The sequence below is a fragment of the Calidris pugnax genome, unplaced genomic scaffold (assembly GCF_001431845.1).
Source record: "Calidris pugnax isolate Ruff unplaced genomic scaffold, ASM143184v1 scaffold118, whole genome shotgun sequence".
Classification (NCBI taxonomy): Eukaryota; Metazoa; Chordata; class Aves; order Charadriiformes; family Scolopacidae; genus Calidris; species Calidris pugnax.
The window spans coordinates 5,429,602-5,448,304 of record NW_015090855.1 but is presented as its reverse complement, the minus strand read 5'-3'; the positions used below and the strand labels follow the sequence as shown (position 1 = coordinate 5,448,304).

The 18,703-nt window shown below is 42.9% G+C and overlaps 1 protein-coding gene across 1 annotated transcript in view; it reads right to left on the bottom strand.

The window, feature by feature from the left end:
* The window catches only part of CTNNBL1 (catenin beta like 1), a 55,137-nt gene that overhangs the window by 36,206 nt on the left and 228 nt on the right, over positions 1–18,703 (bottom strand). The window contains exons 2-5 of the mRNA XM_014943845.1: positions 9,567–9,755; positions 7,048–7,154; positions 5,525–5,664; positions 1,544–1,641 (exon numbers count right to left, since the gene is read on the bottom strand). Coding sequence (XP_014799331.1) covers positions 1,544–1,641; positions 5,525–5,664; positions 7,048–7,154; positions 9,567–9,755 — 534 coding nt within the window. The remainder of the gene's footprint in view (positions 1–1,543; positions 1,642–5,524; positions 5,665–7,047; positions 7,155–9,566; positions 9,756–18,703) is intronic.

The following is an 18,703-nucleotide window of genomic DNA, read 5'->3' as shown; positions in this document are numbered from 1 at the left end:
AACACTGTTAACTAGCTTTGAGCCCAGTGAACATGTGGGAAAAATACAAGCATCAGCTGCTGCAGAGGGTAGATGCAATAATCTTCACAGACGCTCTACGTTATACCTACTTTCCTTTAAAAAGAAAAAAAAAAGTAATCTAAAAAGCAGATATCTAAACATTTCTCCCAAAAGATGCCTGACTATTTTCTTTCAGAGAGGACAATAAAACATGTAAAACTTGGCTATTATCAGTAGGCTGGTGACAAGGAAAAAAGAAAAAGAACTTTGCTTGATTTACTACCTCTCTGCACATTTTATAGAAAACATCTTCTCCGGCAGTTTCTCTCTACCACTTCATTCATCCAGCAATCTTTTCACAAAGGTAGAGTAATTAAGAACAGCCCAGAGGCCAGCTAGAGGAACTCGGCTCCGGGCCACTGTCATTAACCTTTGGAAGGTAACATTATAGTGACTGGACAAGAAGGATTGTAGGAAAAAACCGAGCAGCCAAACAAAGCAAACAAAAGAAAACCCATAATTCCCTATCTTTCAATTTCAACATAATAGTTACAGAACAAGACACAGCCACAGCGATTCACAAACAGCAATTCACTGGCAGAAGCTGCCCAGAAGTAGGACAGACATGGAAATCTCAAGTTTTGCAGGGCATTGGTTCTCTGGAGGGCTTCTGCTTGGGTCAGCATCCTCCTCCCACAGCTGAGGAGCAGGAGGCATCCAGTGCAAATGCCAGGAAAAGTAGCCCACCACAGAGAGTTACCAAGCAGGGAGCACTTAAGACTGAGCAATGCATCTTCTACTTCATGTAGATAATTTTCTGGGGTTGTTTAATCCCTATGACAAAAAGGATCCTTACCTCTAAACCCTCCTCCACCCTTAAAATGCACTAGCTCTGTTACACAAAACCTTTCACACTTTTACTACTTCTTAAGAAAAACGCATTACCCTCACTATAACAACAGACATCCCAGTTCAAGCACAGATTTTTGGGTTTGAAACAAGAGTTACTGGGTAGAAGACTACTGGTCTCCTATGTAAGAGGTTAAACTGAACAATCACAATGGCCCCGCTGTCCTTCAGATAACAATCTGAGCCCTGCCACAAACTTCAATTTTTCATGGGTGAACAGAGGTCACACTTTTCCACAAGAAGGAAGAAAAACACAAATCAAACTCCTATTTTCAACAGGATACTTTCCAAGTCACAAGTATTATTTCAGTCTCCCTCCCTCCATGAAAAAATCTCCCAGCCTACACAAATTTTGCAATATGAGCATGTTCCTTCCAAAAAAGAAGTGGCAGACAAAGTGCAAGAAGAACCTATTCCTCCAACTCTGGCACACCATTAGAAACACACATTGCGGTCCTCAGTACAGCATTTCAGTTACAAAAGAGCAGGCTCCTGACCTGGATAAGCTCATTGTGGTGTTGGCAACGTGGATAACCACAGCTGCAGAAAGCGTGGCAGTTCAGAGTATTGGCTGCTGGGCTGTATAAGGCAGACGTTGTTCAGGCATTAAAATAATTTGGTGTTTATTACTTACTAGAGCGTCTATGAGGACTTCAGCTCCTTCTTCACTCTCATGGAGAGTATCTATATCGGTCAGTTCTTGAAGCAGGTCTACCACAGCTATGGAAACATGTGCGAGGTGTTAAGGAAAACCAACAGAGAGGCAGAGATGTTTAATATCGACAGCAGATTGTGTCATGAGCCCACTGGCCTAAGAGCAATCCAAAACAGCTGGTAATACATTACAGCAGTAGGGCACAGGAACACCAGAGCCAAAAGCACAGAGACTACTTCAGCACAGTACTCATAAGCACCAAAATAGAGAATCCTAACAATTACAATGATAAAACCAAGTATGATTGTGTGCTTACTGCATCAGGCAATTTCACTGTTTCTTGATGATACTTGTTTTCTTATTTTTTCAACTCAAAATTCCTAGAGTTGGTTTAACTAGGCACCATCTTGCGTTGTCAAGATTGAATACAAGCAAATAGAAATGAGTCACAATAATCTGATTTGGGCATTCTGCTCTCAGCGATACCCCCTCTAACCTGATACAGCACACACCTAACAAGGCCACCACGGGAAGCAGAAGCCATCACCCCCTTCTGCCTGGCCCAATTAGGCCAGCATGCTCCTCTAACCGCGGCCCTCGCAGCACCAGCCGAGCTTCTGCCAGCCCAATTTTCACTCATTAACTCGGGGCTGCATAACACATGGTTCCCCTGACTGCTACACAGCTCTCCTGTACAACGAGACGTATTCCACCTCATTAGACCCACTTTCCTATTCTCTCAGACACGCTGATCAATCTTGTCCGAGTCCCACTGGGGTAGAACAGGATATGCCGTTTTCTGCACGTTCTATATAACAACTTTGTGATAAATCTCTTTAAAATGCACAGGCTAACAACCCAGCCTCCCAGTTCTCCTATTTGGGCATTTGCTCAGGCACACAAGCAGCAGCAGGAAAAGTATTTTCATCCATCTATTCTTAGCAAAGTTTCAGTCCTGACTTACCCACTCTCAGGAAGGACTGTAAGAGAGCTGCCTGTCCCAGCCCTGAGTTAACCTATGGCTGGGGGCTGCAGAAGACGTGTAACAGTAAGACTGCTACATACTTTAGTCTCTGCAGCTCTCCTTAACCAAGTCAAAGCTACCTGCATGTTTTCTTGACTGGTAGATGTCACTTCCAGCTACCACTGCCATCAGGAACCAAAGAGACTGGGCAGACCTTCACTCATGCTGACACAAAAACATGGTTAAAGGCGCCAGGGTACAATTTTTAAAAGCAAGTTGGAGTGCGACTCAATAAGCAAGTTAAGAGAAAATAACCTGCCTTACATTTATTCTGCAAGGAATTAATTATTAATTAAGAAAAGCTGGAGGAACGGGCCAATAGGAACCTCATGAAGTTCAAGAAGAAAAGTCCTAGGAGTAACCCAGGAGGGAACAAGCTTATGCACTGGGGCTGACTGGAGAGGTAAGCTCCACAACAGAGAATTGCTCTGAAGGCAAGTCAGCAACAACAAAGGTAAGCACAGGCTGCACTGCATCAGCAAGAGCAAAACCTGCAGGTCAAGAGAAAGGATTCTGATGGGGTTTGATCAGCCCAGAGAAAGAAGAGCTAAGGAAGGAACTAACTGCAGACTCTGCTACCTACTGGGGGCTACAAAGACAAGGGAGACAGATCTTTCTGGTGCACAGCGCAGAGCGTTCCTGTCTAGGAAGCTTCTGTTGAGGCTTCCAGTGAGACTATCAGTTGTCCTATAAAATTTAGAAGGTAGGAAAGCAAAACCTCACTGGAAGCTTTCCTTTCTTTCATTAATAAAATCTTGTCGGTGATCATCTTTCATTCACATGTTTTGTGTAAAACTGCATGAATCATTCAGCAGATTATTTGCTCCCTGTGGACATTGCTTTTGTCTCCTTGCATTAGCCCCCCAAGACACTACATTTAAATCACATCTGAAGAGCCATTTGTTTAGTTCTGTCCTTGAAGACCTCATTTTCAAAATCTTTTTCCATTTGTTTTAACAAAAACGCATTAGAAAACTTGAGCTGCATCAATTTAGTTTTACATTTAGATGCCTCACTTTATAGTGTTTCTATTCCATACACAAGCAGCAGCAGCAGCACAGTGAAGATGGATCACTACAGCCTGTGTCCTGCTTCCAACAGATCTGAAAACACTTCAGCAGTTTTATAACAAGAAATATATTTTTCCCAAAATTGCAATTCACAGCCCAAATTTCTACCCGTAAACTAACTGACAGGCAAGTTGCAAACCAATTAAAAAGAGTTCACAGTGGAAATACTGACAAGTCCTTGACAGCAGCAGTGACCCCAGGACACAGCTTTTCATGGCTGAAAGGACAAAGCAAGCTGTGTTCCTGCATGCTCCAGCCATGAATCAGCTCTGCCATCCCAGGCAAAATCCCCGTAGCTTACATTTTCCTAGTGAATGAGAAATTCAGTATAAGCTTTTAATGCCATGCACATAGTACACACAAAAAAACCTGCGGTGCCTGGCAAGAAAATAAGTAATGAAACTATGGTAGCCACGAAACTCGTTATGCACGGTAGATGCTTCCCACTGTACAGTAGTAAATTGTTAACAAATATTTACTTGAGAGTAATTTCCATTACAGATCAGAGATAAGGAAAGCTGCGGTGTTTCTGTTTTGCAGGGGCCAGCACTCTGCCACATCAAGGTTCAGCCAGAAGTAAGTGAAAATACACAAACACATAAGCAGTGCTTTCTAATATAAACTAGCATGCAATAAAATATGTATGGTTTGTTTTTATCTTCTGATCACTGCACCCACTTACAATTAAGAATTATGAATTCTTAATACACATTACTACAAGGAAAAGTGCTAAAAAAGAAACCCAAGATCTGTGCACTGGACCACAACACTTAACAGTGCTTTTAGTATGGCATATTTCAAAATACTTCAGAAAAGCTGGTAAATATTATCTACCTCTTTTCACATAAAGAAAAGAAATAAAGAATAAATTACTTTCCTAAAGTTGTGAATCAATAAAAAGGTAAAAAGAAAAGCCTGCTGTAGTCCCAAGTCTAAGTCCAGTGCTCTTTCCACTGGGTTTCACTGCTCCCTCCAGTCACTAAGGTCTGCAGGAGACAGACACACAATCTCTCAAATCACATCACAATTTTTCAGCTTAATCTCCTGTAGAATATTTTACAAGCAATGCAGGCTGAGCTTTACATTTAAAGCCTGCACAATGGTAAGCCAGACATAGTTCTATTTATCAGCTGACAGCTAAGCATCAAGGCAGCAGGATGTTCAGAAGATGACACTGTTTTCATTCAAACTATCAAAATCTGTAACAATACAGAAAGAAAACTCTGAGATGTCCTCAGATCTTTAGAGGAGGAGGAGGAGGCAGGTGCACATAAGGATCAGGTTCAGTGACACAAGAACTAGCTGAGCATGGAAATGTCTCTGGATATTACAGTAACCAGAGGAGCTACCCACAGCCCCAGCTCTGAGCACACCAAGTTAAGTTCTTCATGTTTCCATGCTTTTATCACATTTACAAACACGGGTGTAGCACTGTGCTGAGTTAGTTCATGGCAAATAGCTGAATGCGTGACAGCTCAACAAAAAGGGGTAAATCATTTCCATTTTTATGGGGGACTATTCCAGACAAAGTTTCCCCACAGTTCAAGGCTCTACGCTGCTAAGCCCATACTTCAGCTTTTCCTGTATTGTTCATCTGTTCACACTTGAAGGCAGCCACTCAAACCTAGATGAAAGGTCCATAAAACAAGAAAGGAGAATAACAGCACTGAAAAAATTCAGAATCAATATTACTTGAAGAAAGAAGGTTTTCACTTTGAGAAAAAAAAAAAAAAGAAGACAAATACACTGCGGTGGGAAAGAAGAGAAAAAACATACACAGGAACCTTGAAAGAAGAACATAAGAGATTACAGCAAAGTCTGTAGAAAGCCTCTCACATGAGAGCTGCTTTAAGAACTGAAGGATATCTGTGTTGTCGTGTCCCAGCAGCCCAAGGAGAGACTGCACAGCGTTGAGCTCCACCAGCAGGTGATACAGGTCAGGCATCGTCGCAATCACATGCATTTCCTGAATGATGTCATTCAGATCCAGTTCTGATTCCATGAACCTGAGGCAAGAAAAAATGGTTAACAGAAAGGCAAAATGTGCATCAGCCATGCTCAATGCTCAGCCCTTTTCAAAAAAGAGACCACCACCTTCCAGAAAATCCCTGGTAAGACTTGACAACCCAGTTGCACACAGCCCTGGCATTTCTGATCCTCTGTGGTCACATCAGCATCGAGTCCAGAACCCCTGGAGGGAATCTGTGCTTCATCCTGTCCTACACCTGCCCCTTCAAGTTTAATCACGTAGTAGGATAAGCCTTCCTACTGTTTAATTTGCATAGAGTAAACAAGTAGATTTGTTCCAATTCTGTAAATCAGTTCTAGAACTTAAAATAAAAAAAACCCAACAAACCTAATCAAGAGGCTATAGCTATGCATGAAAAACAAACCTGCAGATAAAATGAATTCTCCAGAGCAATGCACCCTCCCTAGCTGCCACGTGTTAGTATGTGGGTGGTGATTAGTCTGAAGTCCATAAAACAAATTTGGGTGAAGGAAAGAACAGCAAACTGGACGAAAAAAATAATGGCACTCAAGTATAGGAAGAAATTCATTTAATGTGAACAAAACTCCATGAAAGAAGGAAGAGGCTCACTAGAACCACGGGTGTGGAAACACCCACAAAGTCTGACTTTCAGACCCCATCCAGGCATTTCGCTCACCACACCATCTGAAAGCTCCAGGGTATGGAATTATTCTCTTCCCACACAGAGCACTGACTGCACACGCAGCACAACACCTTCACACAAAACGATGGCATGAAATCTTTAATTATTTGGAAAGCAAAACTCACCAATCCAGGATCTCAACCTTTCAGCCTACCCCCCAAACATCTACCCCCTGCCTGTCAGTGAGGAAAAAGTGCAAAGGAGCCTCCTGAAAAATGAACAAACGTGGCTGATGACCCTCTGATGCCAAGACAACTGATGCTGGGAGAGCTCATTAGCGCTCACTTTTGAGAACCGAGCCACTGACTCAGATACCGAAACCAGAACTGACGAAACCTGATTGAATTTGTGCACTCCCCAAAATAAAAACAACATAAACTCCAGGTTTAGTACTGAAGTTTCACAATCTATCATATTAACAGCAGCAAGAGTTTAATACTGAAGTTTTGCAATCTATCATATTAACAGCCGCAAGAATTTAATAAACTAGAACTTTTCCTTTATTGCTAATTATTCTCTTCATGCTGCTGGCCATATACCGGCCACCACCAGAGTCTCAATGCCATTTTTAATTAACAAAGTTAGTTTCAAATACAATTTAGAACTACACAGCAATAACTGTTGTTATATCAGCCTTATGAAACAGAAAATGAATTTAGGGCTAAAACTCTACCAAAGGAAAAAAAAGTAATAGAGAGGGGTCAAACATAATCTTACTTCTCTGGATTGTCAGGAAACTTGATCCGCAGCTCCTGGTTTTTGTAAGATCTCTTCTCAAAGGTGAGAATCATCTTCTTCACTGAACTTTCATCCAAAGGTTCCTCCTAACCAAATTGGAGAGGGCAGAAAACAGAGCTCAGCATTCGGATGGTTGGAACAATTACTCGGCAAAACGCGAAGGACCGAGTCCAGCGACACGGTGAGACTGCAGTCGGGCCCAGACCCTTGAGGAACAAGCAGCAGCCGCTGGCAGTCTCACTGCAGAAAGCTGCCAAAAACCTCATACCCCATTGCTATTCATCTATTGATTTACTCCAACTCTGACCTGAGCAAGCTCCCCAGAGCAAAACCTTCTTCGCCGGGTTTTTATAAAGTAGGGCTTTACCAATGGAAAGTTCTTTGGAAAAGAACCAGAAGAGCTTCCCTACATTTTCTGAAACCAATCAATTTAAAAAAAAAAAACCCAACTTTGCAATGGCTCATCATCCTTGAGCTGTTCTTTTACACCTGTTATTACCTGGCACCATCAGCGCGTATTGAGGCTTTTTGCTTCTGACACATTAGAGTAAACCTGCATTAGCAGCTTATGCCCATGGGTAGTTTCTTTTCTGAAGTTCATTGTGCTATTTCTTTTTGTAGGTCTATATTTAACTGCCCTGAGTTTATGTTCTTTTGTATTTTCCTCACTTGGATAAGCTTTCACTTCTATTTTAAAGTCTTTTTCCAAAGGAAAATAAATCAATATTTTACACTATTTTCTTTTTACTTTTTAAATTCTTCTAAGGCATTTCTCAGCTGGCATTACACATTAACTGTACAGCAGTAATATAACTTCAGCTATCTCCCTAGCACCCACAAACACGATTTGTTATTCTCCTTATTCATTATTTTAATAAAACATTGATGATATAGATTTTCTTTGAAACCTCTTCCCTCTCCTCTATTTGACTATGATACAATCACTATTAATGACAAGTAAAGAGAAGTTCTCAAAACAAGCAACAAACCAGATCCCTTCACATCTTAAGCCAGGTTTTGTGTCCCATCTCCTGTTCGGGATGAAATCAAAAGTTGCTTCTATTGTTGAAGATTCTTTGGTTGGTGACTCTAAGCGGCAACGTCTGAGAGAGAAAATTTCTATTTCTTCAGCAAACTCCATTACAACATGAACCAATCCAAGTCTTCCGTTATTATTGGATTTCCTACATTCTCAAGCCCAACCTGTCTCAGCACCATCCCACTCCTGTTGCCATCCTATTCACGTAATCAGTACTACAGCACCCAAACCATACTCCTCCTGCAATGGAATTTCAACCCACAAAGATTCTGTCACAAATACCAATGTTGCCTCCCTCTACTGTACTTGATTCTTTGCTTTCTCTAACATCTATCACTACAGTATCTCCATTAGGATCAGCTTTGTGTCTTGTATATTTGCAATTCAGTATTAGAGTCTCCTACAGATTAGCTTTCTTCCATCAAATTTACTGGTACAAAGCACATTTTGATGGCATTTAAATTAAGTGCTTTCCAAGAGATTTTGGTTCTAAAGAAACCTTGAATTTCCAACCCTTAAAATTCCTGCATGGGAGAACTCCACTTGCCAAAGATGTGGGACTTGTACACTGCAGGAATCCACAAGACTCCAGCCAGTCAAGAGAACTTTTGGCTACATCCACTCACCCTCACTGGAGCTCAAATGCCAAAGAAATTCTGCATTATCTTTCTCTGCCATCAGCAACAACTGTAAAGGCAATAGCTCAACAACAAAAAAACAAGGGAGATTTTCAGAGCGGAATGCTAGCGACGCTGTATACAAAGGACAACGATATCTTACAAACCTACATGATTCTGCAGTGGTGAGTATCACTTGTTTTTTTATCAAACAGGACACAGGCAGCAGGAAGCAAATATCTTCTAGATTTATACCAATCCATGTGTCACATTTATAAAGTGATCTTTTCCCTGGCCCTTGGCAGAAAGGCCAATGCTGCATTGGATTTCTGTCTCCAAGGCTTGAAATCATTTACCCTTGACAGCTGCTACCCCCCTCCTCTGACCCAAGACCTTTGTTGTACAGAAGAATGTTTGTTTATTTGCTGCTGCTGCCGCTGCACGGCTACAGAGAGGGGGAGAGTGGGAGAAGCTGCATGGCTGGAGGTACTGATGAGAACAATAGAGTTAGGGAACTGCTTGGAATACAGAAACTATTTCCTAAAAATATATTTTAAAAGGTGATTTGGGCATTCCTGGCCTAAAATAAAGATTAGGCTTGAAAGCTTTCCCTTCCACCTCCCCCCTTAAACCTTCAGAGGATAGATTTGAAAAGCCCTGTTTGAAATTAATGACTACCCCCAGGGCAGGAAAGTAAAACCATAACCTTAAGCTGTACGAGGCTTGTGAAAATCACATTACTCTCATCATCTACTTGGTAAGATGATGAAATCACAGAGAAGCGATTCAGTGTTTTCTTATTTCCCACTGTCTCCCCTTTCCCACAGGCCCTAGAGATTTACTTCCTCCTCTTCCTCTTCTCCATCCCTCTCGATTATCTGAAGAAGTTTCTTCTTCTCGTCGTCAGTTTCTTCCAGCCCAGCAGACTCCTCTTCCCTGTGCCGACCGTGCTCTCGTGCACTGGCTTGTTTCCGCCGCGCTTTGATTTCTTCTTCCTCTTCATCACGGGGTCTTTTTGTCCCTCTGTTAGGCTGAAGACAGAGAAATAAGGTGAATGAATACGAGTTTTTTGTGACCCTTGCAAACCATACTACCAATATTACAAGACACACTGAGCAAATTCTTACAAGTTGTTTAAAATATCTACTTACACAACGCTTACCAACTCTGAAAATTGGAAAGGAAATTAATTTAGTGAAGTGGAACATCACATGAGTAGATGAATGGCTCTGCCAAGAGCTATGTCAACATCCTACCTTGTTTGATCTATGAACACAATTCACGGGAAAACATCTTCATAGGCAGCAAAGAGGAGTATTTCAAAGGCAAGAATTGGCCAAAGGAACTGCTCGGTGGCTGTACATGTGACCACCTCAAGGATCTGGCATCAGCTAAGTCAGCTGAGGCAGCCTCATGTTTTACAGACAAAAGACCAATACGCTCAAGCAGACAGAACTCAAAGATCATTTTTTACCCACCTAGTATATGAGACTATATTGAATTCTTGTGTGCATCCCAATTGAACTTGACTTCCCCCATCTTTCTGTCTAAAGCTTGCTGACACTTGAATGCAGGATCAGAGCCTAATTTTTAGAACCCACAGGACAGGAGCACTGCTGCTTGCTGCAGTTCTGCAGGGGCTCGGCAGCAGATGAAGCGGTGACCGTACCTTTACGGTTTGCTTGGAACAACCTATTATTTTATTCCACAATTTCTATTTAATTGTCAAAAGTAAAGGTAATTTGCTAGGGACAAGAAAAAAAATCCATTAACCCTAATCCCATGTTTTAATTTAGGCAAAAAGGGATGAAAGCACTCGCAACAGAAGGAAAAACTCCATTCAAAAACTACAAGGATATTAAATTTGGATTCACACATTTTTTTGAAGGACAACCAAGCTGGAACAGGAGTACTCCATGCTCTCTACAGGAAAACAATGCTTAATTCTTTACAACTTACAAGGAGCCTGTGTGCTAAGCGCAATGAAAACAATAAGGAAAATATTTTTACTTTCTATCAGCTGTTCTAGTTGCCCAGTAGATGATTTCGTAACCTCATTAGGTCTAACATTTGTCCAGCCTATTTCATAAAACACTATGTGGCAAGAAGACCCCACTCTTCTGCTTTGTGGGACCCTCTAAAATCACATTGTGCTTTCATGAACATAAAGCCTTTTAACTGAGTTCTTCTCAGGTTTGATTCAAAGAAAGAAAGATGCAGAGGGAACGATGTCATTCTCCTGCAGGGTCCAGCACGAGTGCCGGGTGTCAAGGTGGGAATTCCAGGTCCCCAGCAGGTTGGGAACTTTTGGGCCCCAGTGGGCAGTAAATCATTCAGGCTCATAAGACAATCCCACCGGGATTCGGTTACGATGCACACGCTGCAGAGCAGCTACGACTGCTTCTTCTGCACAACACAGACTGCACTTAGGTATTTATTTATTTCAATATAACCGAAAAGCTAGCAAATGAAAGCTCTGCTCTCAAGAAAACACTGCTTTCAGAAGAGATGTTAAAAAAAAAAACAAAAAACCTCCCCGAAAAGCACTTGAAGTGTTATTTATAATGAGAGGCAAATTGGACAGCAGGCTGATCAAGATCATGTTGCATTTTCAGGGTTACCGTGTTGTCACCACTTTGAGGAAGATGCAGAATCAAGTTTCCCAGACAACATATTAGCACAAATCAAACCTCTAGACCCTCGCACCCAGCTGAACGTATTCAAACTCGGTTATCTATCGCCTTTCTCCCCACATCTTCTCTGCTGTTTCCATTACCGACGGTACATTCCCAACTTTAAACTCTTCTAAAGTGCACACAGGCACTTTTAAAGCAGTTACTCAGCTCATAATTCAATAGCCTTGAAGCAGAAGCATACCTGGAGATGCTTTGAAATTAAAAATTTATTTGCTTGGAGGGTTTTGTGGGTTGCTTTTTTTAGGGGGAGTTGTTTGCTTTTTTTAAAGCAGATTCCTATTACTTACCTTCCAGGTATATTAAAATATAATTTCACGTAGAGCCATTTGGAAACAAATGTGTCACTGTCAACAACCAGTAATTCAAACCCTCCACAAGGAGTGAGCAACCCAATAAAGAAAAGGAAAAGAAAAAAGGTGCTCTTCTAAATTAAATCATCTAAGGAAAAAACTTCAGTAAATACATATTCCTTACTCAGTGCCCTTAATGTCACACAGGTCTCTCTCCTTCCACTCACTCCACAATAGTATCCAATTCACCTGAAAACACCTTAGACAAATTAATGTTACAACACAGATAGAGAAATTAGTGCCATAACAAGTCCTGAAATTTACAGCAAAAAGCCCTGCAAGATGTGCCTTGGATGTTCCGTATTTAGGGAGTCAGAATCTCATGTCTGTCTCTCATTTCTAAACATTAAGAAAGGAACAAACCCCTCAATGAGCCACAGCTGTAATGAGGGACCAAGGGAGCTGGTAGTTTGTCAGATGCAAAGTAATGTACCATGGGAAGGGACTATATCTCCAGAACAAAATCTAAATTAAAACTCCATCATGAAACCAACCCTATTTCCTCCGAGTACACAGTCCTTAGCATCAGAATTTACATCCTGTTTTCATCTTAATTATTTCATCCTTTTTTGTATTTATGCATTGTTGGGGGGGGAGGAATCTTCTATAACACATAACAGAAATCATTATGATAAATTATGGAAGTGCCCAGCATGCAATTATTAATGTTACCAACTTATTGGCAATAGACAGTAATTGAATTCCCAGGCAAACGCTATTAAGCAGGCATTAAGCTTTTTCCTTTTGTTATTGATGTTACACAAAACCTTACTAAGAACGTTGCAGTTTTCCAACCAGCACTATTAAAACTAAGAAATCAAGGCATAAGTGAAACACCTGGGTTTCTGCCCATTTCACAAGAGATGCACAGTCATGAGCAACTGATTTAAGGCAAGCATTAGCTTCTGCTCATTGATTTTCATCTTCCGTTTGCATTTGTATTTTCTCCAGGACTGTTACCAACCAACAAGAATTAAGCACGTACATTGTTGCGCTGAGACGGGTGCGTTTTGCGAAGCAAACACACATACTGTGTCTAAACACATTTATTTAACTAATTTCATAGCTTCACACCCATCTACACAAGTTTTGCTTTCTGGTAGAAAAGGGAAAGTTAATCATTTGATAAATAAAATGTGGGGTTTTTACTCAGTTGTGCTAAGGTGCATTTGGCAAGAAGATGGAATTCATTAGAAAATGCACAAGAAAAGCATTTTTAAATTGTTTTGTTAGTAAAGCTTAATTTTGTTCCTGTTGAATGCAGTGCATTCACAGTAATTTATTCAGAAGACATTTTCATTTAAATCTAACACTGATATCACCACATAAAAAGCAATGAATACAAAAGGGTTTTTAAAAAAAGCTGACGTTTATAAAATACAATAAAGTAAACAAAAGCTGGTGATTGGTAAAGGGAGAATTACATTTTTTTCTGTTCCTCTTCCTCTTCCTTCAGCTGTACTTTCTCTGGATGTTCACTGACATACCCTGTTACAGCTGGGGTCTGAGGCTTGGGGTGACAGACCCCTGGAAATATACATGGGACATGGGTCCTCGCTCCTGCACGGACACGTAACAGGAAGGTGAAGGTGACAGACACGACGTCCTAAATCAAAGAACAATGATCTGCCCCGGGCCCCTGCCTGGGCTCCCTCAGAGCAGCGACTGCACATCAATATCAAGATTAAGTATCCCATAGAATACAAAAACATATTGTTTAGGCTCCTGATTGCTTCCAGCCTTCTCCAAGCATCAGGATGGTTTAAAAAAGTCTCAGTAATGGAGTTTCATATTACCAAGACATCTGCTTTGCAAGTAACCTTGTTACCGTGAAGCTCAGAAATTATTTGTTAATGAAATCTGAAATAAATCTTCATAAGTGATGCAGCTTCTTTTGTGACCACATCTCAGCCGGCTGCAGCCTGCTCGGAAGAGTCACTGCAGAAAGCTCTGCATTAGCTGTCAATTTAGGACTCATGAAAGCAAGCCCCAAATCTCCAGAGGTATCTTCACTAACTTCTTAATTTTGTTTCCAACATTTACGATAAACCAGGCTACTATCAATCTTACTTTCCCTTGTTTTTTCTTCCTGAAGCACGACATTTCTAGATGGTGCAGGATCTGAGCATTAAAAGCAGGAAGGACTGGTACCAGGAAAATCCAGAAACCTCAGGAAGTCCTGAGAGCTCCAAAACCACAGAAACTGAGGCAAATGAAATGAAAGATGTGCACTGTGCCTACATGGATACAGATTATTACTTTCAGAGAGAACTAACCCCTTTCCTCTTCATCTTTCCACTCTGTGGGGCACGCAAGTCCCCGAGGCCACTATGAAAAGCACGTAGAAGAGGAAAAGACATAAAAGCAAAATCTGAAGTTCCATCTTCCCATCAGAGCTACCATATAAGAAGACACAAAATATATATAATATATATAATGACCAAGAGATGCATGTTTGCATGGAGAGTACAAAGACTGGTTATCCCACACCTGTTCCTGCAGCTGCTTACTTTATTGCGTTCTGAACCAATGCAAAAATAGATGAGAGATGGCGACCAGTAGAAGCTTTAAAAGGACTGAATCTTTTGTGAAGATACATGAAGAACTAGCACATAGTCTTCAGCAGAGAGAGCAACCTGTTCATGTTCCTGTAACATCAGACAGACAGCCCGAGGCTACCCCCTCAGCACCTGGGCTAACTTAACAGCAGCCTTCAAAGCCCAATCCTGTGGCTAAGACCCTTCCCATGGCCCCCCCGACACCCCCTCTTCTCCCATCTCTACAGAGGTGCCTGTACCCATCAGCACTCCTCAAAAAAACACGCAGGAAATTTGCCTCCTGCAACTGTGTCCAAAAAAACAACTATTAAACCTAACAATTCTGAGCCTGCGGATGCCCACCCGAGACCTCTGCAAGCACAGCAGAAGCTGGTTGCCCCATCCCAGCATCAACAGCTCTGCCCCAGCTGGGACAGGAGTGAATGAAGCACAGCCTGAAGCTCAGGAGGCTCCAAACCACCCCGAGGAGGAGCACAGTCATGGGGACCCGTGTGGGGAGGTGCACAGGGCCTTGACAGACTTTTACATATGCTCTGGTTTGGTGACCAGAAATTATACACCAAAAAGCAAAATTAAACATCCCCAGGAGCGGAGCCGAGCCCACCTGAGCCAGTGATGGCTTCTCACTTCAACCCACCAGCAGCACAGAATCACAGAAGCACATGGGGTTGGAAGGAACCTCTGGAGATCATCCAGTCCAACCACCCTGCCAAAGCAGGTCTACCCAGAGCAGGTTGCACAAGAACTTGTCCAGATGGGTTTTGAACGTCTCCAGAGAAGGAGACCCCACTACCTCCCTGGGCAGCCTCTTCCAGGGCTCTGCCACCCTCACAGCAAAGAAGTTCCTCCTCATGTTTAGGTGGAACTTCTTATATTCAAGTTTGTGCCCATTTCCTCTTGTCCTGTCCCTGGGCACCACTGAAAAAAGACCAGCCCCATCCTCTTGACACCCACCCTTTAAGTATTTCTAAGCATTGATCCAATCCCCCCTCAGCCTTCTCTTCTCCAGACTAAAAAGACCCAAGTCCCTCAGCCTCTCCTCGTAAGGGAGATGCTCCAGGCCCCTTGTCATCTTTGCAGCCCTCTGCTGTCCCCTCTCCAGCAGCTGCCTGTTTTTCTTGAACTGGGGAGCCCAGAACTGGACTCAGTGCTTCAGATGGGGCCTCACCAGGGCAGAGTAGAGGACATGAACTACCAGGGTAATAAAGCCATAAGTCATCACCAACCTGCTCAGCTGAGCTGCCTCTGCCATCAGACGCATCCATTATATTGCAAATTTACAGCCAGTGATCTATACCAGCAGTAGGTATAGATAATTGTGCCTCCACTGACACACAGGGATCCTTCCCACTCAACCCATTCAAACAACGGGGAGACCACCCAGCTGGGTGAAGTCTGACCTTATCCCATTATTTACCACTTCTTTTGTTATTTGACTTTACTAATATTCCATTAAAAAATTAGCAGTTTGTAACGATCACTCATAGTGGTGAAATCAGCATTTAATGAGAATTAAAATAATCTCCCTTATTCCCTCCCAAGACAATTGAAAGAGATCTCTGAAAAGAGCTGGAGTTGGCTTTGTCCCCTTAATTAGCCTCCGTAATGGGAGGCCAGGCACAGAGGATCTGGGCACGGTCTTTCTGGGCAGAACAGCAGCAATATTTAATCATCAGTTTAGACCATCTGCAACTGTTTTGTAGAAACACATAAAGTTTATGGATTCCTGAGCTTTGTATAAACTGCCAGGTGCTGTTTAATTGTATTTTTTGTTGCAAGTGGTTCCTTTTCCCACTCTGACAGACACTCGGTTCTGAATTGGTGGCATCGAGCCTGAAATCGTCCATGCCAAGTTTGGCACTGAGGGAGAACATCATCTTGATTAAGCAAGGGCACAGATTAGGCATTTAGAGGAGACAAATTCAAAACAACCTAAGAGAAAAGCAATTATTTTGGGTTGTGCCTAGGGAAGCTGAGAAGACGGACTCATTTGCAGCAAGAGATTAAAATCAGACAGCGGAGGAGCACATCACCCATCATCCAGCCTGCTCGACTGACAGCTGGTGCCACCCCTGCACCAAGGATGGATGAGGAAATCTTGAGCCAGCCCCTTCCTCAGCCCAATGCAGGAAAGCGCCCAGAGCTGCGCTCCAGTTAACCTTACACCACCAGACCGAACACTGGAGCAGGTCAGGAGCTGTTGTACCAGCCACCGAGCCAAGCAGAAGCCCCTCAGAGGGGTACAGCAGGCAGCCTTGGAGCAAGCTGCTCACTTCATTTCTCTGCCACATGTCAGCATCCTCTCTGTGGCACAACAGAAGTCTGATTATTCTGAATTGTACACGTTCGGTGCACGAGAATGTACATTTCTAAAAATTATACGGGAGACACCTGCATCACCTGTTTCACAGCCGTGGCAGATGCCTGACCTGTGCAGGATGGGAAGCAACAAAACCTGTTGTTTTCAACTTTTGTTTCCATCTTTCAGCCAGAAGCGCCCTCACAGAAGAGAATCTCATTTTCTCAGCATCAGAGCTATTTACCTGCCCTTCTGCTCCTCCACTCCTTTCACCTGTATTCACCGTTATACCTAATTCTGGAAGTCTGCATTCAGTGACACTGAAATCCAACACTTACTCTGAAGCGTTACCCCACCTACTGACACAGGAACCATCTGTATTCGGGTGAGACCAGAAGAGCACGGAGCCAGGAGAACACCTCCAGGAACAATATCAGTAGCTGGTTGAAATCTGCAGAATGTTTTGTCCCGCAGCTAAGAATAATTTCAGCAGCAAGAGAAGAAATTAAACTCATAACATCCAGCAGCTAAGCAGCATTTCTTTCCCTCTAGCCTCAGCGCGGTACAGGAAGCTCATCCAACAGAAAGCTGTGCTGAAATCAAAAGGATCTAAGTGGACGTGCACTTTCCTCCACAGCAGAAGGAAATCCTGCGGAGTTCACGTTTTCAGAGCAAGCAAAAAGCCAACAAACAAAAACTCACACTAGAGGCTGGGTAAAAAATTATGACAAACGTTTACCTTTCTGTGCCTCGGGTGTAAATTGCATCACAGAACAAGTAAGAGCCAGCATCGTTAACCATAACTGAGGCAGAGAAGACCAGAGAATTAAAGGAATGTGAGAAATGATCATTCTAATTTGATACTGAAAAAACATTGGGGAAAGTGGTAGGTAGAGAAATACAAAAGTAGAGCAGATCTCAGAAGAGCAGGACTTGCTCTTCTGAGTAGAAGAGTAGGAAGGATGTTGGAGACAGACAGAGCAACCCACAGAAGAAAACGTCCTGCAGCTGAATCAAGCTGGAACACAGCGGAGTTTTCAAAGAAAGACTATTCTTACAGCCATACTCCAGAGTATTTTGACACCACTGGGAAAAGAAGATGGGAAATTTCTCAAACCCAAAGGTAATTTTCCCTCTTTCCCCGTGCATCTCAAAATAACACATTCTGAAAGTACAGACGTATCCTAAACAGCAGGATGCTCTTCTCGCCTCTGAACACGTGCGGTGCCTCCACAGACCAATGCACACCAGGAGGACAGGCAGGAAGGAGTTCCATACAGAATTCTGTGTTCCAAATTGAGCTGTCAACCTAGTCATGTAACTCCTCTACTTAATTACTTACAATGTAGATAACATCTCAGAGTGCTTCTCTTACCTACTGATTCAGCAGAGAAAGGCCACTGCCACAGTTTGTCTGAGCATTAAAGTACAAGCAAACACAGTCACCTGCGTGAGTCGCAGCAAAGTACCAAAACGTTATTGCAAATCAGTTCTCTTGTTCCCAGCTCCGCAGGGGAACACACTAAATCCCCTCTCATCACCATAAATATACAATTTACCGCATCTGCTCAGAAACTGACCTCCAAACAAGGACTAAGAAACAACCACACGCTGAGAGACAAACGCTCACAAGGTGAAAGGAAACTTTTATAAGAGGGAAAACTTTTTTCAAAAGGCTTTGGTAACAATCAAATTTAATGAGTTTTGTAATAAAGCGGGGAGAAAAAAAAAAGAACGAGAACGCAAGCTATGAAACAAGCCCAAGCTTTACTTTAGGAACAGGCTGACGCCAGCAAAGACATCAAACCGTGCCCGCCTGCAGAAAAAACGGCATCAGCAGAGCCACGGCCCCGAAACGCCCCCGGTAACCGGGTCCCACCGAGGCACCGCTTCTCCCAGGATGGGGATGAAACGACCCCAGTAGTTAGCGACACCGTAACCGTGTCCCGTGAGAGAGGGGACCGAGAGCGGCTGGGCAAGCTCTGCACAGCGGCCCGCCCCAGGCCCGCGGCCGCACCGGAGCGGGGCCGGCCCAGGCCCCGCGGGAGCAGCCGGGCTCCACCGCTCTGACGGGCC